The sequence below is a fragment of the Notothenia rossii genome (assembly GCF_949606895.1).
Source record: "Notothenia rossii genome assembly, chromosome: 6".
Lineage (NCBI taxonomy): Eukaryota > Metazoa > Chordata > Actinopteri > Perciformes > Nototheniidae > Notothenia > Notothenia rossii.
The window spans coordinates 11874367-11897421 of NC_136909.1; the positions used below are offsets into that span (position 1 = coordinate 11874367).

General features: G+C 40.4%; 3 protein-coding genes across 8 annotated transcripts in view; 1 reads left to right on the top strand and 2 right to left on the bottom strand.

Annotated features, from left to right (window-relative positions):
- Positions 1-3369: 3369 nt before the first annotated feature.
- Positions 3370-12116, bottom strand: ewsr1b (EWS RNA-binding protein 1b). 4 transcript variants are annotated; one of them, XM_079690122.1, is made up of 15 exons: positions 12018-12116; positions 11504-11543; positions 10977-11028; positions 10619-10760; positions 9987-10182; positions 9627-9886; positions 9365-9524; positions 5906-5943; positions 5306-5332; positions 5086-5201; positions 4868-4997; positions 4668-4778; positions 4351-4477; positions 3870-4259; positions 3370-3734 (listed from the first exon to the last, which is right to left on the bottom strand). In XM_079690122.1, the coding sequence occupies exons 1-15, from the start codon at positions 12031-12033 to the stop codon at positions 3698-3700; spliced, it is 1842 nt and encodes a 613-aa protein (XP_079546248.1). In that variant the 5' UTR covers positions 12034-12116; the 3' UTR covers positions 3370-3697. The 4 variants fall into 4 exon arrangements, with proteins under 4 accessions (XP_079546248.1, XP_079546249.1, XP_079546247.1 ...); XM_079690123.1 differs by having other exon boundaries at positions 9663-9886; positions 10619-10763; positions 12018-12115; XM_079690121.1 differs by having other exon boundaries at positions 5906-5940; positions 10619-10763; positions 12018-12115.
- A 1077-nt stretch (positions 12117-13193) lies between these two features.
- rhbdd3 (rhomboid domain containing 3) lies at positions 13194-16959 on the top strand. The gene is made up of 5 exons (XM_079686169.1): positions 13194-13791; positions 14258-14641; positions 15187-15313; positions 15411-15665; positions 16086-16959. The coding sequence occupies exons 1-5, from the start codon at positions 13629-13631 to the stop codon at positions 16237-16239; spliced, it is 1083 nt and encodes a 360-aa protein (XP_079542295.1). The 5' UTR covers positions 13194-13628; the 3' UTR covers positions 16240-16959.
- emid1 (EMI domain containing 1) overlaps positions 16516-23055 on the bottom strand; it is a 57674-nt gene continuing 51134 nt past the window's right edge. The window contains exons 11-16 of one of the 3 annotated variants that reach the window (XM_079686165.1): positions 21891-21943; positions 21735-21797; positions 21606-21650; positions 21355-21399; positions 18778-18868; positions 16516-17731 (exon numbers count right to left, since the gene is read on the bottom strand). In XM_079686165.1, the coding sequence (XP_079542291.1) occupies positions 17598-17731; positions 18778-18868; positions 21355-21399; positions 21606-21650; positions 21735-21797; positions 21891-21943 (431 nt within the window). In that variant the 3' untranslated portion in view covers positions 16516-17597. Of the gene's footprint in view, positions 17732-18760; positions 18869-19049; positions 19135-21354; positions 21400-21605; positions 21651-21734; positions 21798-21890; positions 21944-23055 lie in introns of those variants that run through there. The other 2 variants (XM_079686166.1, XM_079686167.1) reach the window with 2 other exon arrangements.

Sequence of the window (23055 nt, forward strand, 5' to 3'; positions counted from 1 at the left end):
ATCCCATTATGAGGGATCAACGCTCGACAGAGGAAACTTAACCCCATGTTTCCCAAGTCAGGAAACACTGTGTAAACGGGGATAGAAGCAGGATACCTTATATAGCTACTAGAGTGAATCTATAACAGAGCTGGGAGAAGTACTCTTGTACATGAGTGTAGGAATGTGTTATAATACATGTCCTGCAATCAAATGTTACTCAAGTAAAAGTAGCTACCAAGGTATCAGCATGTTAGTAAAAGTACTCATTAAGCATATTGTCCCCAATTCAGAACAATATATTAAATGCTTTGATTATAATAATACTCCAGTTGTAACTAAAGTCTTATTTAAGTGTTGATTATATTTCTCATCATTAGACACAATCTGCCAAGTAACTAAAAGTATTTGATAAATGTAATGGAGTAAAAATACACTTTTTTAGGTGTAGAAGCCCTGCTGACAAAAACAGTTTAGATCAATTTAGCTGGTCAGGTTTGTTAGTATAGCAAGAACAGCCTGGCCAGCATTTCCAGCCTGGTAAACCAACTAAACCAGCCTAACACCAGCTAAAACCAGCAACCATATTAAGCTGGTCTATGCTGATATTTTCAGCAGGGAGTACAAAAATTGAAAAAAGTCTCTCAAAATTTTGCCAAAATACAGTACTTGAGTAAATCTACTTAGTTACTTTACACCACTGCAGACTCATTTATATAGCTACTGCTGAGTTAATCTATAACAATACAGCTGTTTTATTTGTTCAACATGTGTCTGAATCTGCAAAGTTACAAGTGTCAAATAAATGTGGAAGAGCACTTTTAGTAGAGCACAATACTGTCAGGGGTATTTATTTATTCAACCTCATGGTCGTTTTTCATTCATGGGTTCATCTTGGTGTTGCACTGGATATTAAGGCTCTTTTCCTAAGTAAGAATATATATTTGTTATCAGTTTTTACTCCGAATAACACAAAAACAGGCTTCATAGTCTCAATAATGATGTCTCTGTGTGAAGTGCTAAAGGCCAATAAAGCTTGGCATCATGAGACCAACTCTGATTAGTGCAAGAATTACCCTTCAAACGGTTCAGAACATCATCTGAACAATGATTAAAGCAGATATGATAGTTACAAGCTTGTCTAAAACTATAGGTTTTTATAAAGAATATGTGATTAGTGGTTTTAAGAAGACACGGCACAAACAGAGCTGGTAAACTCTGAAACAGCAGGAGGTTGGGGATTATAAAGAGAGATATACAGTAGACAGACAGCATCAGTCAACAGTTAAGTAGGCTGTACAAAGAGCACAAGACAAAGTAGTTAATTCAATAGCACATGATCTTCTGTGTGCATGATAGAAAAAGTGTCACATACTGGTCCAGATAACAGAGCTGCTGTTAGTGCTGATACTGTTCAATCAGGGAAAGATTGATCTGATTATCTAATTAAAAAGACAAAACAAGAATGACCATGCCTTTTCTAAATATTGCCTATACTAATGGTTTAAAGCTCAGTTTAGGGTTGGAAACGGGGGTCCAACTTGGGTGAAAGAGACCTGCTTTTCAGGTTTTAATGGTATGTTAACATTTTTGAAAAACAGAAAGAAACTTGCCCTGGTCTCAAGACAGTCTGCTATCTGCGTGTAAACCTTAGAGACAAAACTTGAAGCACATAATTAGACTACGTATTCTGGGGGTTATTTTATTACAAACTAAGTTAAAGGTTTTCTGATGCGGTTTCAAACTTGTCCATATGTAATTACAATCGTCTACATGTGCCCTTATTTTGAAAGCAGTTGGGACACACAGAAACCCTTATTTTCATCTTGAGTTCAACTCTTGAACTCTATTTAAATAACCCTGGAGTTCATATATTTTTAAACGTCCTTTAAAAGTTTCATTTCCGCTTTAACAATCTATTTGAGAGGCTCACGTTCGCTCCAAATGTGTGATTGTTTGAATTTTAGCGAAGCCCACTGCCAAGAAGGAGGGCTTGTTTTCATTTAAAAAAGAGGGATGTGTCTGTTTAAGAGAGGGAGAGAGAAAGAAAGGAAGGGGCGGAAAAGAGATAGAGAGAAAAAAGAGGGAGAAGAGAGGCAGGGAGGGAGAAGGTGGGGGTTGATGACATCATTTTCTGGGGCAGAATGAATCAGCTTTTCTGTCAGTAAAGAGAGAGAGAGAATTCGGCACTCTATTAATCCACACGAACAACGGGCCTCGGCAAATGAGAAGTACTTTAGTCAGCTGTGACAAAGTTCCCCACAATTAAGAGGGCTTTAAAAAAATAAAACCCAATAAACATGAGCCTTATTGTATCATGTCAAAAACAACATTATGTAAAACCACTTGTGATGTACGGAGCTGTGAGCGGCAAGAGGGTTTTTGTTAGAAAATGACCCAACGGCTATTTATAATGAAGGAAAAGGTTAAAAGGTAAAGCTACTGCAAGAATACTTTCTCACAGGATTATTTTAAGAGAATCCTACAAGCAGGATTATCCAGTGGTTACATAGGTGTATGAAAAGAAAACAAAGAGCAGTAGGACAGCTTTAACAGTCATATGTTTCCCAGATGTTAAAACATCTGTGATTAATAACAGCATTCAATTCAATTTCCTTATAAGGGATACTGCTCTAACACTAATGAGACCCAAACCTGGCTACAGTTAAAATGGGAAACTGAGTAAAAAGAGAAAAAACATTCAAGGCATTTGTCTCTGGTTCAAAGCTGTTGCTAGCATGAGTTGACTTAAGTGCAGTGTAAGGTCATTGGAGGAAGCAAACATGTACTGACAGAGTTACTTAAAGCAGAAAGCAAAGACTCATTCAGAAAAGGGTTTCTGGTGGGACCAAGGAGACGGCATCATTGATTTGAGGTAAGAGGACCCAGGCTCCAACAATGTCATGAGTCACAACTGCAGCAGTTCAGACTGAAACCTTAGTGCTGCCCCCTGCTGGCAGGAAGAGAAACTGCTGCAGCCCCTTCCAGACATGCAGAAAATCTACAGAAATAAGTAGTTTCTAAAAGAATTATACTTGTAAAATGCAAGAAAATAGAAAATACCATAATATATACCCTTATATATTTGTTCTTCAGGGTTTGTATTTAAATTGCTGAAATGTCTCAGGTTACTTGACCAAGGCATGTACATAGCCTTGCAAGTGGATTTTATTGAGGCAACCTAAAACCTTTGGAACGAATCTCATGCAGTCATGGGACTGCTTTTTGTAATATCTCAAAATCATAAAAACTTGGATCGGCAACTCCTACACACCATCTTCAGTATCTTTTCATTTAAAAAAAACTACATTAATAAAACCGCTTTCAAGATCTTCCTGCAAAACGTGTTTTACATCTTGTAAAGTTGAGTAAAGCCCACAACTCAAAACATGAAATTGGTAAAATTTTATTTCCCAAATTTGTCATAATACAATTGCCAGTTATGGGAAAGGGGAAGCAATTATTTTGGACGAATGAAAAACAGCATTTTACTACACAATGTCAAGTCTAAAGGGCATATTAAAAAAAAAGCAAAAAACAAAAACATGCACAGAACAATATGTGGCATAAAATGGGTAAACTAAAAAAAAAAAAAAAAGTGGAAACAGGAGTTGAATAAAACTGCACAGGTTGTATGAAAAGCAGTTATTTAACCATTAAAATATGGAATCATAAATAAAAAAAACTTCCACAGAAGGAACAGTCAAGACGTTTTTCTTCAGTAGGGCCGCTCTCTGCGCTCCTGGCGATGGTCCCTAAAAGAGAACAGAGAGATAGTGAGGGTCAGTCGTGTGTTCGCACCAATATTACACTCAGTTTGCATTCATTGGGCTGGAACTACACTATGGGAAGAGCAATACATCGGTTTGGTTGAGGAACTTCAAACCTACCTCATATCCATCTTGCCGCCTGGTGGGCCGCCCATTCCTCTTCCTCTCCCCCGATCCATCCGGTCCATGGGGGGTCCTCCACGCCCCGCCCCACGGAAACCTCCTCGATCCATCCCCCCTCGTCCTCTGAATCCCCCACGGTCACCTCCCCAACCTCCACGGAAACCGCCGGGCCCTCCAGCTCCTGCGGGCCCTCCGCGGTCCATCCCTCGGCCGCCACGCATCCCCATCCCACCTCTGCCTCTGTCACCGCCGGGGGGGAATGGAGGGCCGCCGCCGCCTCCGCCTCCACCACCACCACCACCACCGCCGCCACCCATCCCTTCTGGCTTGGGCGCTTTGCATTGGTTACATTCCATCCGCCAGGCAAAGTTCTGGTTTCCGCAACCGCTAGAAACACAGACCATCAAATATATTACAAACTAATCTTTGGTACAAAAAAGGCACCCGAGATGAGACTGCACCATGAGGGAATACGTACGGGTTTGGGCACTCCCAGTCTCCAGCTCTCTGCTGCATGTTCCCTCCGGTGGGTCCCCCTCTGCCCATACCACGAGGACCGCCACGGGGCATGAACCCACCACGGTCTCCTCCACGGCCCATCATGCCTGAGAGGAAGATTCAGCATTTAGTTTTAAAATCATATGAACCCATATGTTATTTCTTTATATTTTTATGATGACTAATGACAAATTCCCACAGAAGGACAGCTTCTCTATGCAGCAGGATTCAACAGTTAGGCCCTATAGTTAACATGCTCTCAAAGATGCCAAACCCTAACACACTTCTGACACTTACCTCCACGACCCATCATGCCGTCTCTCATGGGCATGCCACCCCTCATACCACCCATCATGGGCTTACGGCGCGCCATGGACACTTTGAGCCTGCGGCCTTGGAACTCCTTTCCTACAATTTAAGATAAAGTAGTTAAGACACAAGTATTCATTTATTTTTTTCCCAGGGTGATAAAACATACCAGGGTTGATCAAACATACCATCAAAATGCTCCACAGCTGCTTTGGCACAGGATGGCTCCTCATAGGACAGGGTGGCGTCTCCCTTGGGCTTCCCTGAGTCCTTGTCGGTGTAAATGTTAATGGCAGGCTGGCCAAGTCTGCGGTTAATCTGAACAAAGGGGGAAAATGTATTGAATTTAGTAAGCACATTAGTTTAGCCAACAGCAAGACTGAGTAAAGTGAAGAACGTTTCTTACCCTGATTGGGCCAACATGTTTGAAGAATTCGGCCATCTCCTCCAGGACAGCCTTCTCGGTCAATCCTGTGATGTAGATCGTGCTGTTCTCAGAGTCATCCTGCTCCTCAGGGCGTCCTACACATAGAAAATGAAAACATTGAGTAAAAGTAATACGTCTGCTACTTTCAAGACGTGGTATTCACAATATAAGAATGTATTGAGGATCTAGTGAAACTCACCCATTTCACGCTCGTCACTCATTGGTCCTGTAGTCCATCAGTTGCGGAAGAGAGAGACAGAGGGAAAAGTCAGTGTGTGAATCTGAAGCTCAGTGTACAACACCTGAGGAGCACTACAGCAGATTACCCAGACACTCCCTTATAAACGCTGCCAGCCATACTGGGAAGTTGCAAATGGCACCTTATGGTACACCACAAATCCCTCAAGTGGTAAATTGAAAAAAAGAACCTCATACCCTTTGTCAGTTAAGTGTGTCATTTGAAAAGCCTAATAAGACCAGTAAGAAATCCCTCAAAAAAAAAAAACCAGGAAATCGACTCATGTGATTTGTTAAAAGCAGTAACACACATTTGAGTGGAATTGTTTCCATTAACCTGTCAAAAACTCTTTGTCAAACTGTAAGCAGTGACTGATATAATACCAAGTACCCCAGTGAAAATGGTCTCAGGCAATGAAAAACAAATACCAAATATTTTCAGATGGGTTGGTGTAAATAAATTTGTATACCACAATGTAAGACACATCAATACTCGGTGCATTTTTGCTCAAAAAGTTTATGGCTTTGAAAGGTCTAACCAGTGTAATACGCGTTAACTTACCACCGGGCTTACTGAAGCCACCTCTGTCTCCAGCGCTGCTAGGGGAATAAATGGAGATATGAAGGCGACTTCCCTTTTACAGCCACTTCCATGGCTCGAGCAAAGTGGCTTGATTGAGGGAGTAATCAAAACATGCTAACTAACCCAACAGCAACTAAAAAACTCCCCGAAATTACAAATACACAAATGAATCGAGAGGATAAGAAAATTAACTACGTGTCATTATTTAGCTAGCTGAGAACAACTTGACAGTTTAGTTGTGGATACATATGTGCAAAAATATGAATAAACATTTACTACCTTTTATCAAATGTGACAACCCAAACATTTGTACACAGGTAGACAATATTTCAGATGCATTGATGGTATAAAAAGATGTACCCAGAAACAAAACTCTCAGATAACATTTCTTAAAAAAAAGTTACATCTGACTGATTTGTATAAGTGTATCAAATTGACACAATGCATCTGAAATTTCACAAGATACAAGGTGATTATATTCACCAGGTAACAAAGCAAATAAAATACAATTATACAAGAAAAAAAACTCCAACAAATAAATGTTTACAATGTTCCAGGGTTACGTGAAATAAAAAACAAAGACGGTCAGGTGAAAAACGCCACCATGCTTATAAAAACGCCACCATCCTGAGTTCTTGAAAAAAGGCAGACCCCGAATCTTTGTTTTAGCTCCCTCCTGCCGTTTAAGCTGGCGGTCTGTACAGAACACACTTTTTAGAGAACGGGTGGTTTTAAATGGCTCTCACTGTTACCTGTACGGTATAAATGTCACAAAGCATGTTAAAAAGTGTTCAAAGGAATGTGATCAAACATTTGTATTCCAAACCACAAAAACAATTTCAAACATTTCAAAATGACAAAATGTGCCCACACCCCCCCTGAACATGAATATACCTGTGCAAAGCTAACATAAAAATGGAACTATGAACTCATCTTAATGTTAGTGTATTTAGGGCTGTAATCCTATTTATGAAATGTGTTGAGCTATTTTTTTTTAAATTAAGTCTACTTTGCAGAGTTTTCTGATTAAGAGACCCTATAAAATAACATGGGAAGTGTAAAAACGTTGTCTGTGTGCAAATGTGTATTAGCTGGGCCAAAACCAGAATATAGAAAGTCATGCAGAACCCTATACTTTAGAAAGGAGTACCAGAAGGTACATCGGTCATTTTGTATCGACACCTGCAAAAACCACCGATTATTCTCATGCCATTGGTCCGACCTTTTATCTTTTAAGTTCTGAAAAAAGTTTCCCCCAAAGAAATTAAACTTGTCATAATGAGAGATGGATTGCTCTGATATTTTGGGAACACAATAATGTAGCTTTTCATTTTTTCACCTTACAAAGCTGATAACCAATCCAAACCAACACATGTAGACTCTAGCCTCCGTACATTAACACCCTTGTCCTCTCTTTGAAATCCTTTGAACTCTTTTTCAGAGTTCAGGTTGGGTACACAGCTACTGAGCATATCAGTCAAAATGAAACTAATTGTTCCAATGCCTAATCCACTTCAAGAGCAAATTGAAGTGCCGGCGCAATGATTGACCCGGCGCCATGTGTCCAAGACCAACTCAATTTAGTTCTAAGTGTCACCGTCTTGAGGGATACACCCCTTTCTGCGTCACCATCTTGAGGGATACACCCCTTTAGGGATACACCCCTTTATGCGACACCGTCTTGAGGGATACACCCCTTTATGCGACACCGTCTTGAGGGATACACCCCTTTGTGCGACACCGTCTTGAGGGAAACACCCCTTTGTGCGACACCGTCTTGAGGGATACACCCCTTTCTGCGAGACCGTCTTGAGGGATACACCCCTTTCTGCGAGACCATCTTGAGGGATACCCCCCTTTCTGCGAAACCGTCTTGAGGGATACACCCCTTTCTGCGACACACCCCTTTGTGCGATGCAAAAAAAAGTACATGACACCTGGACAGCAGTTCTTTAGATCAGACTGGACCACACTACAGCAACACTCCATTGATTGACTGTATCCGCACAAAGACAGTGGACAAATAAAGTACGTCTGTATAAACAGCTTTGGTAAGCATTGCGTTTCCCCTCTTGTAACATCACAAGACTAGTTGTATTCCTCCAGATGTGTAAGGAGGTGTGACACTTCAACTTTATGAATGAGGTAGAAGATTGTAGCAATTGTTTTTACCTCAATGCAAATATAAAGTTATCACGGATGACATTTTAGCATGAATGGATATTGAGAAGTGGACCACAAAAACATTTAAGAGATTCAGGAACTTTAGCGTCAACTGATAAATACCTATCTTTTATGACCAGTGTTGGAGCTACATGCTGAAAATTTAGAAAACTAGGAAAAGTTCTCTTAATTTTAGTTTTCTCTTTGTAGGGTGCAATCTATGACTGCATTAGCAGTTTTGACTTCTGTATGGTTCACAGATCCAATCTCTCTCTGTATTCCTTTATCGACCCAGTCAATTGAGGTGAAATGCTTATTGCCAGCCTTGCAAAACCCAACCATAAGCGTACGACACCAGCAAATGTATTTGTAAATGAAAAGGGAAAAACCTTAGGCAGGAGGCATATTCACCCAAACAGCACTTTTAAATGCAACCGAACATACTGCATGAGGCCCATGTCTATTTGTAACTCCTCAAAATAAATGTTATGCAACGGCATTGCAGTCACAGTAATTGGGGGTGGCAGGAGTACCTATATCTTTAAAGATATATTTGGGGTGGGGGGCTGGTACCATGAGCAATGCCTTTTCCAGGAACAACCTTGCATTCTTCTTGTAGCATTTGTGAGTGTGTCAGTCTTTAGGGTAGAACGCACCCTCGTGTGAAACTAGTTTAAAGGGGGCTGATAGTGAGACTGTTTAATTTGTTCGTAAAAGGAAACCCATTAGAATATTGATAGTGTGTGAATAAGATGAAATGTTTTGTATATGGTTCTATCACATTCCCTGACCAATAATATGCGATTTTTAAAGTTATCCTAAACACTTTATTGGATCATAATCTAATGACTATGATATACGCTGCTCCAACTAAATGTTTATGCACAGGTTTCACATTTAAATAAAAGACCAACCCTTTTCTTACCTTTGAATTAGTTAGAGACAGGGCTGAGAGATACCGAGTGAGCAAAGCTACAATTACAGTACATGTTTACAAAAATGTCCCAAATTGGGATCAATAAAGTACTATCTTATCTTGGCATAAACTAAGATTCCAATATTTGACCTCAGAAATGAGGAAACCCATGATTTATTATCATAAACTTCTGGTAAATCATGATTGCCTTTTTTTAAATAAGAGGGTAAAATGATGTGCAAATTATACTAGATTAAATCAAATGGGACAGGCATTGTCTCAGCCCTGCCCTAATTGGCCACTGGACCTGTAGAAACAAAATAATAATGTCAAGTTAGGTGCTAATGAGAGACACTTACCCCATGCCTCCACGACCCATGCCGCCACGCCCACGATGCATCATTCCACCTCGATCAAAGCCATCCCTGCTCGGGCCCCGTTCCCCTGACCCTGGGTACCTCGAAGACTCAGAGCCAGAGTAACTAGAACCTCCACTCTGGCCCTCCTGTCTGTAGTTATCTACAAAAAAAGAAACAGGAATGCATCAAACTTTGTTCACAAGGCCATTAAACTGAACTGAATTTTTGAAGATTTGACAGACACAGCCAAAGCAGAGCTTACTGTAATGATTAGACTGGTTATAACTGGGAGGTCCACCTTGCTGGCTGTACTGGTTGGCCGGGGGCTGGCCATAGGAACCCGAAGTCTGGGGAGGGTAAGCAGGAGGAGCTTGCTGCTGCGGGGTCTGCTGCTGGTAGCCGGCCTGCTGCTGGCCGTAGCTCGCCTGCTGGGCCTGGTAGCCTGCCTGCTGCTGTCCATATGCTGCGGGCGTGGAGTAGCTACTTTGGTTGTAACTGGCAGGCTGGCTGCTAGCATTGTAACTGATAGACAAACAAAGACAGAGCATTCATTGAAATCATGAGCATGTTCGTGTGGAAATAGTTTTTTTTTTTAATTGGTTCCCAGCTGAGGGGTACATACCTCTGTGGTGCAGTGGGAGCAGCCTGCTGGCCATAACCAGGGTAGGCAGACTGGGCAGTATACCCTGGCTGAGAGCCGTAAGACTGGGAGGCAGCAGGGGCAGCAGCCGCTGGAGTACTGTCATAACCACTGGCTCCATAACCCTGGGTTGACTGGGAGTATGTGTGCGTGGTAGACTGGGCAGCAGGATACCCAGCTGTGGGGACAGAAATAGTAAAAACCAAAGGTTATTTCATTGCATGTTTGAAGGCATTACATATATAAAAAGAGTTAGTCAACTGAAATGTAACAAGTTTGTAAAAACTGATTTGGACAGCCAGACTGAAGGACATCTGTTTCAAACCAAAAGGTAAATTACAATGAAAAGGACTTGCATTTAATGACTTGCAATGTAGTCTTCTGATGGGCAGACAAGTCGAAATGGCTCAAAAATCAAATTTTGACCACAAGTGAGCGTGTGGTGTAATCAATTTTACAAATATTGTCTTTTATTTGGCTAGTATAAACACTATCAAATGTTAAAACCATGAGTTAGGGTATTTGTCAACTAGAAATTATTCTAGTATATATAAAAACATTCCTTAATATGCTTGAGGCAAAATTAGTCAAATGCTCCTATTTTAACAACTGACCTGAAGCAGGCTGGGCATATGAAGACCCATACTGTGTCTGCTGTTGCTGAGTGTAGCCTGCAGCAGCAGGGGTTGTCTGGGTGTAGCTCGCATCAGCAGCCGCAGGTTGGGCATAGGATCCATAACCCTGTTGACCATAGCTCTGCTGAAAAATAGTATTACATGTTAAATAATAAAAAAAAAAATGTATTATTGAATTCCCAAATGTTGCAAGCATGAGTTGCGCTATGATTAATATTGGTATATTAAATTAAAAATAAATAGTCTGTCTTTAAATAATCTAAAATGAAACATTGCCATCACAGTAAATCAGTAGCCCTGCACCAAGAAAAAAACAGGCTCGGCTGTTGAATCTCACCTGAGCAGACTGTCCATAGGTCTGAGAGGGCTGGGCAGCATAAGAGGCATACCTATAAAACACAAACACGGTTATAGAATCCCATTCAACTGGTGGGTGAGCACTATTTTTATTTTTTTCCTGAAATTATATTCGCAGCAATACACCCACATGTTTATATTATACATATTGATGCAATAATGTGTTTATCACACCTGGTAAAAGATACAGCACTTTTTTTTATTACTTTGTACGCTGCAGTGTAGCTTGTGGTTTAAGTGTTGATTATATTTCATATCATTAGTCCAATGTGGTTTAAGTGTTGATTATATTTCATATCATTAGTCCAAATCTGTAAAGTAACTAAAAAAGGTATAACATAAATGTCGTGGAGTAAAAGTAAACCATGTGTACCAATTGTAGTGGGGTAGAAGTACATAGTAGCAAAGTACTTAAGTATTGTGCTTAGCTACTTCACATCACGGCACACACAAACGCATTTAAAAATATCACATTCATTCAGATTAAAGCGTTAATTGAAAACTTACCCCTGCTGTGCAGTGGTCTGGCTGTAGGTGCTGTAATCTGCTAAAGAAACAGATACATGTTGGTTAGTTTAGCCTATAAACAAAACGTTAATTGCGCGCGAGTTGAGAGAAGCTAATGCTAGCAGCACGCGACACTGACCCGTTGCTAGGTCGCCATTCATTTACGCAGATGAAACTCGGTCAAACCATTCAATAAAGGACGATGAGTAAAAGCTAACTATTGCAACGAGGAGTACTCGGCATATGCATCGAAAATCTATTCGATGAATTTAGTAATCTGGTGTTAATCATCAAGCTAAGAGTGCAGACACAACAAATGGAAAACACCGCAAGCTAAAATGACTAGGCCTTGTGCAGCTAGCTAAACCCAGACGATATTTCAACTGATATAAGCCGAACAGAATATTAATGCCGGCACATTCTGTTTTAAATAACGCAGAACCTCAAAATTAGTTAAGTTTAATACCCGCAATTCGTCAAAAAGCTGTATAAAAGATCACAATTAGTAACTCACCCGGAGCCGACGCCATTTTAGTGTGCTTGGTTCAAGACGACTGGGAAAACTCTGGCTGCTGCTGAGCTGCTGGAGAAACGTTCTTCTCTTCGCAGGAAACACGAACTCTCGCGAGATGTATGCGCGTGAACAGACGGCCCTGAATAAACCCTCTCCAGTATGTGTATATGAAACTATAGAATATCTATTAAATGTTGCAAAAGGAAAAAATCCCAACAATGTTTTTTTTTCCTTCTCTAAGTTTGAATTCATTTATGAGACGTGCCTTTTTCTGATGTATGCACAATTGGTAAATAAAGTTGAAAAAAAACGTGTAGTATATTTTGATTCTAACACTTTTCTACTTTTACTTGAGTAACATTTTGCAGGACTTTTCACATTTTCCTACAGTATTCCCACACCATGGTACTTCTATTTTGATTAAAGTACCAGATCTGAGTAGCCTACTTCTCCCACCTCTGATAATACCTAAAAAGCACCAGGAGAAAAGTGGCATCTTCATATAGCTGTTTTGTCTGACAAACAGTCCAATACAGTTATCAATACAATCATACAAATAAACATTTTCCAGAAGAAGTTCGAAATCAAAGAATGGTTGAGAAACAAACAGACGTGCAATCATCGCTAAATGCACTTTAGTACGTATCTCCTCTTGCACTTTATGTCGTTGCTGCTATATTGTACTGCCATGTGGTAAATACTTGTGCAATGTGTGTACTCTGGCTCTTTTTGCATATCATGTATTTTGTTTTTGCTATGTTTGTAAAATGTAATTTTCTTAAATGTTTTATGTGAGGGACTGCGGATGGAAACGAGTTTAAAGCTAAATCTGGCACTGTTACGCTTGATACATTTTAATGTGTTAAGTGTTCATTATTGTGCATTGTCCCTGCCAAATAAAAGATTAAATACAAATAAATAAATAATGCATAATAGCCAAGATAAATGTACAAACATCTTGCCTAATTTGGGATTTATCATAGGTTGTCTGGTAGGCTATCTATACATTTCCACAACAGAGTGCCAATAATGTCATTATGGAATCAAAATATTTACATCATAATCAATACATTTTAATATATTGTTTTGCACTACACGAAACACAAATACTTTTCGAGAATTGTTTTTGAAGAATCGGGAAGAATATATATATTCTACATAATTCCTTGCAGTAGGTGGCAGTAATGTGCATTTACTGTCGTTTGCCAACTGCCAGTAAACACAAAGAACAAGAAGACGTGCACTAGTGAGGAAATGGAAATACATTGAGCTCTTTAAATACTTACATTTTCTTATTTAAATACATTTATTACTCATTTATTATTGAGGACATGGTTATTTTATAATAGCAGTTACACTCGTAGACTCTTTGTACGAATACAGTGAGTGGCAGAGATGATTCATTTGACAAGATAAACAAGGGACTGAATGTAGTCTCATGCTACCACTTGATAACATATGCGCATGTACACTTGATACATAAATCGGCTTTTATGTCTGAAGCTTACCCTTGTCACCTTTTAGCTGTTCTTGTTATGAGCACAGACAGTGTCAGATTATCAGAATGATGCCACATAAGGACAAGTAATTGGACAAACTACAGCTGAAGGAATGCCTCGTCGTTTATTGTCAGTATGGTTTTGGTTTGGGTCAGATCGTGGAGGATTCTGTCTGGGAACTTGTCTCCTGACAGCTCTCCTGCTGCTGATGTATGCTGGAGGAATCCAGGCCAGCCTCAGCCTGGGTCCAGGTGGAGAGTTCCCAAGAGTCAGAGGTAACTGTGTTTATCTGCTTGCACGGTTTATGCAAATACATATCGTTTACTTCATCTGCATGGTCTTGCAACATAATCTGCACTATTGTATTCTACTATTTTTTACTCTGTTTCTTATTTAATTGTTACAATTGTTTTATTGTCTAATGTCCGATATATAATATGTTGCATTGTTGGAGGAGCTTGGGAGTTAATATGTTGGTTGCTATAACAACTACACTGGAGCTATATGACAATAAAGCCTTTGAATCTTTGAAATATATAGTAATTCAATGTTTAAATTAGAGCTGAAACGATTAATGTTTTTTATTTATTCCACTCCTGGCAATTATTATAAAACAAAACATGTACACTTTTAGCAATTAGAAAATAATCGGCAGCTTTGAAAATAACAGTTATTTAAATCAAAGCCAAATCAAAGCATAGAAAGCAGGTTTCTCTCCTAACTCCTCTCTCTTCTCCCCAGATGTGTTCCTGTATGCTCTCAGTCACGATGACCTGCCCTCTCTGCTGGTCAGCGTTGCCTTCCTGCTGGTGGTGGGACCGTGTCAGGAGCGCCGCTGGGGAACCGTCGCCTTCCTGTCCCTCTCCACCCTCACATCCATCATATCACCTCTTCTCTATACTCTGGTCCTCTGTGTCGGGGGGAGTGAGACGAGTCGAATCTGCGGTCACTCTGCCATCCAGCTGGCCCTGTTCACAGCGCAGTGTCGTCAGGTGGCTCAGAGGAGGCTGCTCAGGATCTTACCCGTCTGGTTGCTCCCCTGGCTTCTTCTGCTGATGGGTGTCCTTCTGCTGCCCGGGACCCCCGCCCTGCTGCACTTCTGCACAATATTCATCGGACACAACTGTATCCTTTCCTGTTTGTAAAGTCATCTATGCTTGTACCAAAATATATCCTACCAACAAACATAGTATATATGCGGTTTTTCATTAGCCTCAACAAAAGACTGATTGGGGAATGCACAGGCTGTGGTTTAATGCAACCAGTCTCCATTCCCTGTTAGTTTTGTTGAACATGGAGGCTACAAGCTATTTACACTTTTTTCATTCTTATTATTATATAGAAATTGACATCATGTTATTCCTAGCATAGCTCTGCCCAACTTCTGTCTGAGCATAGGTCTAATCAGCCACAGTAATTAAGAACACCTCCAGCCCATAATCATTTATTTAACATTTCTTTAAAAACAATGACTTTAGTCATGGACACCCTTTTGTGTATGCTTTGTTTCAGGCCTTGCGACTGAAAAAATAACCTTCCATTACCCATTGTAAAGGAGTGTTACTTGTGTTTTGAGCTGAAGTGCAAAGTCCCTCACCAGATCTATTATGAAGCATATTTCAATATAAAGAACAAAATCGTTTTTTTACAATACTTAATGGACCTCTCAGATCACCAGTCCTTCATCGGGATGCTACAGGAGCTGGAGGAGGCCAGGCTCTTGGATTTAATTCCTGATTGGGCGTATATCCGTGCTTCATCCCGGTTGAGATTGCCCACCTACACTACCTCACAGAGGTGTGATAGTTAACATCAAAACTCTCAGGAAATATTCCCCCTCGCCAAATGCATGCAGGGGCAAATGTAGTCAATTTGTCTTTATCTGTTGTCACAGCTCTAGATCACATTCTCACATGATGCCTGGAGATCAGGCGGCTGCTCCCCCTGTGAGGGATCCATCTGGTTTTAACCCCCACCCATGGGTGGATCCAGTGCCGGCCTGGATACTGAACGAGTCTGCTGCGCTTTCCGAGGCCGACGTGCTGGAGGATCAGATGCTAAGGGCAGGAATACTGGCCTCATTACAGGATGCTCCCAACAACCCTGATGCTAAAGTGGAAGTGCCCAAATCCTCAGTTTCCTCTCTGCGGTTAGTAATGAAGTCATATCTTTCACAATGATGTAGATAGTTGGACACGCACTTCCAAATGACATGCATATATTTAACATTCCCATAACTAAACATATCTGTATATATGTAAAACACCCTTAATTTGAATTTATACTGCCAATTTTTTAAACATATTTTTCGTGCACTTTTATTCTTACATTTATTTATACTATTATTATTATTATCATATTATAACGCTTATTGCTGTTGCTGCTAAGACAACTGACTTTCCCTATGGGGATCGATAAAGGTCCGTCTTATCTTAATAAATGCCAATTTGCATTTTTGGTGAATATGAAGATATTTCCTCTTAAATGCCTTACATTATTTCCCAGTGGTTTTATTTATGTGATTTTAAGTAATCCTTCATTAAAACACCAATGTTGTTTTTTCTCTCAGACTCCAGCAGCTGGAGAAGATGGGCTTCCCCACAGAGAAAGCTGTAGTGGCGTTAGCAGCCTCCAAACAGCTGGATGGCGCCATTTCCCTGCTCATTGATGACAGCGTCGGAGAACAGGCCGTGATGGTATCAAAAGGGAAGCAGAGCACTTAATCATTTTTGCTCTTGTACACTAAACTAGACGAACAGTATGCTTGGGTTTTGCTGAGCTTTAACCTTTTTTTCCCCTGTGGGCTACTTGTATTACTGACTTAAGGATAACATTGGGGAGGAGTTTTTCTTTTTCCACAACTGTGAATCTAATCATGTGAAGATGCAAACAGCTGCTTTGAAGACGATTTCTGAATGCACGTTGATTGAGTGGATGTCATTTATTTATGCTATAATCTCAATAAGTAATGTTGCAACACATAAAAAGAGATGACATGGTTATACAAAAAAATTAACATTATTTTATTACATCAATCACTTAGACAGGATTATCTTAACACAGTAACACATTTTCAAGAAAAGAAATGTAGAGTGAAATATGAAATGGTTACACAACAACATACAAAATAATTGATCATTTTAAATAGTTTCACAATAAGTTTGATATAAGATGAAAAAACAATTATCAAGTTTTTCATCAGGACAGTTTAAGCTGTCAACAGTGGTAAAAAATATGTTCAAGTTCCATTAACAGTTTTGTTATTTCCTGTGTGTGTGTGTAAAATATCTGGAAATGGAGAGCAAGTCTTTTTATAGTTATTTTTATATCAACATGTTCCAGAAAAAATAATGTCTCTGTTGATATGCCACCAAAACCAAATTGTGTTGCTTTTGTTTTTTAGCCTTGAAGGATGTTAATAAACTATTGTTTATTTAATCGTTTTAGCCGTGTGTACTTGAAGGGGGGGGAACACTCACACCAGTAAGCTACAAATCACTGTTGGCAACACATATCTTAGAGTAGAGATGACTTCATCTTTTTAGTGCACTACATAACAATATGAGAAGTATAACAAAAATGAATACTATAAGAAGAGGTTTGTTTGTACTTGTGTCCTGCAAACTGTACATGCTCAATATACTTAAATAGTGGAATCTCTTCAGATTGCAGTTACATTGTGAAGCAAAAGAAAAACGCAAATCCAGTTTCTCACATCTGATTCCTCCTTTCATTGATAACTAAACGACCCTCATTGTCCAGAAGATTGTGATTTTCCTTTTTATAACCACTAAAAACGTTATTTCAAGATGAGACACAGAAGGAGCTGCTGGCTGTGTTACGTGAAGATAAATGTTTGGTTATGGCGATGCGGACGGGTCAAACTAGTTCTCAGGTTCCCGATGGAGGAGGGCATTGTGGGATATCAGTGGAGTTTCCCTGAGGTGTCCCCCATCCTTAATCTGATAGCAAAGCCCAGAGAGGGTATCAGATAAGGTCTAAATCTGTTGATTGCAGATGAGACCTAGAGGAGGGGGAGTCAACCCAGCCTTTGATCCTCAGGGTGAGCGGGGGGTGGGGGCTACTTCCCTCGAACCTTGGTGTTGGAGGACAGAGGAGAAGCAAGTCGATATGGAAGCGCACCTGCTCGCTTATCTCTGTAGAAACTAGGGGAGGCTGTGTCAAACGTTCCGTCCCCAGACCCTAGATCAGGCTCTGTTGAAGAAAGACAGCAGTTGGAACGGGGCCTCGCTGTCCATCAGTGTGTGAGGACATGTGATCTGTAGTCCTAATCCATGTCTGATGCAGCTGTTAACCTGGAGCTTTCATGCGTGGGATCTCATTTTGATTGGACAACAGTTGCCCAGTTTTTTTACATCAGAATTTTTCATTAAACTAACTAGTCAGAATGGTTAAGAGATTTATCGGTTCCTTTTTCTGCTTGATTTCTTTTTGTTAAGGAGGCGGATCTGGCTAGCAGGGCTGCAATGAGTGTTTTCTAATGAACAATCCTGTCAACATGCACACATCTGAAAGATATTCAATGTCTGAGGATAAAGAGCGGAACATCCTCACAGTTTAAAAGCCAAAAATACAAAGTGTTGCTGAATAAATGACTTGAACAATCAATTATCAAAATTACTCAACTGATTACGAAGTTATTTTGACAGATCATTGCAGCTCTACGGCCTAGACTTAGATTCACATTAACCTACATAGCACCATTATTATACAAAAGATTAAAGCACCTGAAAACTTGATTCCCAATCTTAATTATTTTCAATAACATATAGGACCTGATAACACCAATCAAAGTTACAAAATAGACACAAAAGGCGCTGAGGTAAAACAAACAGATGGACTGTTGGGGTTGGTTTGATCACATTTGATTGACATTGGCTAAATACAAGAGAACCGTAATCTGATTTTGATTTAAATGTTGCTAAATGTTACATTTGTGCTCTGAAATTTGTGAGATCAACGAGCTAAAAGAGCACAGAAAAATACAGAAACATTTTATGTGGAATACCTTGTGTGATTGAGTAAACACGTTTTCAGGGCCTTTAAATGAATATCTGTAATATCTTCTACAATCAAAACAGTTCATACATGATAATAACACATGCTGTTCAGTGACTAGATCAACATTCAGCAACAAGTGGTCATTGTATGCCTCTAACACTCGATCAAGACTCTCTATATCTCATCAAAGAGGTGAGTGAGGGCCGGCGGAGCTGTGGGTGAGGATGTCTCAGCGTTACCTGGCCAGATGATCGCCTCCAGCAGCGTCACCCTGCGAGCCAGAAGCTCAAGGTCTGCCTGCAAGTCATGGAACATCTGCAAGCTAATGTCCTATCAGAAAGCAGTGACAGGGGAACTGTGTGAGGGGGGTGGAAACACCAGCCTGAGTCCTGGGGCTGCTCGCAACTGTTCCCACTCCCTGTCCCAGCAGTGAGGTGCGCTGGGAGACTTTGCCCATCCCCACCTTTTGACCCCTGCCTAAAGCTGACCCTGCCTCAGGCCTCCTACTCACCATGAATACCGATCATAGTCTCAAGGATTAAAACCCTCTCGGCTAAGATCTTCAGCGCCTCTCTGATCTGATGTATGCCGTCCCCCTGTGAAGATAGATACAGCCGTCAAGGTAAGGAGCACAAGCCAAAGAACTGCTCGCCAAGATGCAAGTCATGTTGTTTCTCTCAATACAGTTCAGCAGTTAGAAGGTTAAAACAGTCCACATATCGGCACCCTGTATTTCTCTGGATCTCCCTCATTCTCTGGCCATGCTGCTATAGTCTCTGCCATGCTAGGCTGGGCATCGTCAGCATGCAACGTTACAGACCAGCCTCTTGTTGGTGACATAACCATGTGGATAACCAGGATTTAGATTTGATCATGCCATCTGCATTACTTTTGTAGGGTAGCGGTTAAGCCAGGCAAGTTTTTTTTCAGCACCACAGCCTTCATTCTTAACGCTGCGGTCACAAATGTTATTAATATACAAAATGAAGCCAGTATAGATTTACACTGAAATCTCGTCTATCTATTTTGAAAGCATAAATCAATGGCTTCATGAGTTGTACGTTAAAAAAGAACAGGAAAAGGATTTGAACAAGAGAAATAAATAGGACAGCTGAAAGAGTAACATCACAAAAGAAGGCATGCAGACAATAGCTGAAGCTGTTGGTGAAATGTTTCCATTAGTAAGACAAACCAAGAAAAGAAAAAAGGCAAAGTGTCTCTAAGTTTTGCAATGACTGATTACATTTTATTTTGAAGCATTGATAAAATAGCAGCTTTGCTACGTTCTTTGGTCCGTCCACCACTTTGGTTTGTACTGACACGTTGGTGTGGTTTCCATTAACATCTTTTACAGACATTCATGATGCCCTCAGGATAAATTGTTTTGTTGTGATCCTCTGACTTTCTGAACATCAACCTTAGCTGTTCTTTGTGTCAAGTGAGAATTAGCTAATTATTAAACCAAGATGGCGACCACTGTAGACATATCTGCTAAACATCAGCAAGTTAACATTTTGTACATTTTAACATGCTGACATTACAGTACAGCCTCACTAGGACATTAACATGGCTGCATACTCTTGCGAACAGATACATAATTCTCAAATAAGACTTAGAACTACTTTGCCTTAGTTCGGTGTTAACAGCACTGTGTTATCTCACTTAGTAGATGCATTGTGTGATTGTTTTACATCCAGGAAAGAAAGTACTTAAGGATACATTCATGCAAGGTTGCATTGTGGGATAAAAGAGGGTAGCTGTATCCACTCAACTCACATCAGACCACAACACCTCTAAACCCAACAGGACCGACCACTGACACATATGGAGTGATTTGGCATATACATTTCACTTTTTTGCTTTGAAGTTTGCTTTTTAATTCCGTAAAACCAAACAAAAATAGTTGATTTCAAATAAAATGCACGGAAATTTACTTCTAGAGAGGTTTGACTACATTTTAGATTATTTTACTCTTTGAGATTGGTGCGTGGGGTCAGTATTAACGTTGTTTCTTGGTTTATTTTCATGTATATGCCAAAGTCAGATGCTGAAAAAGTGACTGTGAAAGGTAGCCATGGGGACAGTAGCTTGCAGAGGGAGTCAGACAGCTTTAGGGTCAAGAGGACAGTGTCGTGACAGGGGACAGCAGTCCAGAGCACACCCCAAGGACCAACAAAAACACAATAACATCAAAAGATTTCCCACACAAATTAAGAGAAATCAACAGGTACAATCACATATACTCGTACAGGAATCACAATGAACAACACTTTATGATGGACAGGAAAAGTATGGATTTGAGAGGAGAAGAGATGAACACCACGTGGCCAATCACAGCCATGAACATGGGGATTGTAAAAAGATCATAACAATAACCATAAGAGCTGTTGGACCTGATTTAGATTACAGAATAGATTCATTGCAAAGTGAACATGTGATGACATAGTTAAAAATATATCTTACATTTAGATTGCTCTTGTAAAATGAGAAGGATGTAAAAGGAAAATAAGGGTTAGACAGACACAGAGAAATATTTAACAAAGGAATCTTAAAACTTATTGTTATGTAATATATAAAATCTAAAGTCAAGCCATTCCGTTCAGGCCTCGTCAACATGCACTAAAAAAAACTTGATTAAATGTATTATGTTAGTAGATTTCACATTACTGAATTAGGTTAGTTGAAAGCAATAATATTAGGTTGAACCTATTATTAAATAAACTAATACAGTTATGGGAAATCTGTTGACAAAATACATGTAATTAAAGTCCTCCTGTTCAGGTCAACATGTGAAATACCCACAACTACTTTCTTACCGGCAAGCCCTTCACTCCTGGCTCTCCCTTTGAACCCGGTGTTCCCTGCAGAGAGATGTTACAACAGAAAAGGTTGCATCACTTTCAATGACAGATGGAGCACGTTGCTGGTCGGTGTGGTTTGTAACGCTGCTGGTTAGTGTAGTTTACAATAATATAACCAGCTATGACATGTGTTGATGTTTCCCCCCCCCCATATGCTCGTTTACTTGGGCCATAATCATGGCAACAGCAGGGTGGAGGTGGCTTACCGACTCGCCTCTGAAGCCCCTCTCGCCTTGGTAACCTAAAGGACCCTGAGAAACCAAAGGCATGTTGTTTAAGGATGTAGAGTAAATGGAGACAACTGGAGAGTATCATGGAGCTGTGGGTGTACTCACTCTCTCCCCTCGCTCGCCCTTTGGCCCCACAGGGCCCAGCGCTCCAGAGGCTCCATTTTTACCCTGTATAGATTCAGGAAGTAAATTAAAAACACAATGATGAATCTGACGGAGCTAAACTCAGTAAGCGCAGGACTCTGCTGTGAGTGAGCTTACATTCTGTCCTGATGGGCCGGGAAGTCCTACTGGGCCTCTGGGACCGGGGGGACCTGTGATACAGATAGAAACACTCATTTATTATTCTCACTCTTTCTATAAATGTCACTGTTGGTTCCATTGCTTTTACCAATCCTTACACTGCAGACCCTGTTATTGTTTTTTCGTTGAAAGCCTTTTATAAGATAGTATTATTATTTTAAGCTTCAAGTTATCATTTTGAAGATTTGTATTCAAATAAATGCCTGTTTCTTTTCTATCTTTCGCCAAATGAATCAGGAATTTGATTAATTGCCAAGTAGATTTTTCCATACAAGAATTTGCTTAGGTGAATAATGATGCACATACACACAGCAAGAGTAAATAAGTACAAGTAGAGCAAATGCACAAATATTATACAAACTAAAATAAAAACTTACACCAAATACACAAAAAAGAATCTGACCAATTACTTTGAAAGAATATGTACAGTAGGCCTGAGTTAGGAGTGGAAGAGCTCTGCAGTTGTAAAAATGTGGAAGTATTATTAAGCAAATAGTAATGGAGCCTATGGCCCGTTGAAAGCCTTTGCATTTGAAGTTTAACAAACTGGGTGATTGTGGCAGAATCTTCAGGAAAAATAAAAGCATCATAAAATCATAAATAAAAGCATCATTGCCCTAAAGCAGGGCAATGATGGGACCTCTGGAAGTGAGATCCCAAATTACAGTTACCACCTGTCGCCAGAGAGGCCGCCAAAGAACACAAAACAGAAATGTTTGAGATTGTAACTTAAAGGTCCCATGTCATGCTTTTCCGGTTATTACCCGAAAAATCAAGAATGGACCAATCCGCGGACACACACACACACACACACACACACACACACACACACACACACACACACACACACACACACACACACACACACACACACACACACACACACACACACACACACACACACACACACACACACACACACACACACACACACACACACACACACACACACACACACACACACACACACACACACACACACACACACACACACACACACACACACACACACACACACACGTGTTCGGGCTGGTTTCGGGCTGGGTTTCGCTGGGTGTCGCTGTCTCGCAGACGGCCACTGGGCTCATAGGGAGAGGGGGGGGGGGCAGGAGCTCCAAGAAGC

Bases quoted from the DNA above. Each gene is read 5' to 3' on its own strand.
- ewsr1b (XM_079690120.1), bottom strand. The intron at 9,887-9,986 runs GTATGTACCCCT...TTTGTCTATCAG, and splicing joins GCTCCCACTGCACCACAGAG to TTACAATGCTAGCAGCCAGC. The intron at 4,779-4,867 runs GTATGTTTGATC...CTTAAATTGTAG, and splicing joins AGCTGTGGAGCATTTTGATG to GAAAGGAGTTCCAAGGCCGC.
- rhbdd3 (XM_079686169.1), top strand. From the start codon at position 13,629: ATGCCTCGTCGTTTATTGTCAGTATGGTTTTGGTTTGGGTCAGATCGT. The intron at 13,792-14,257 runs GTAACTGTGTTT...TCTTCTCCCCAG, and splicing joins AGAGTTCCCAAGAGTCAGAG to ATGTGTTCCTGTATGCTCTC. The intron at 14,642-15,186 runs GTATCCTTTCCT...TGGACCTCTCAG, and splicing joins AATATTCATCGGACACAACT to ATCACCAGTCCTTCATCGGG.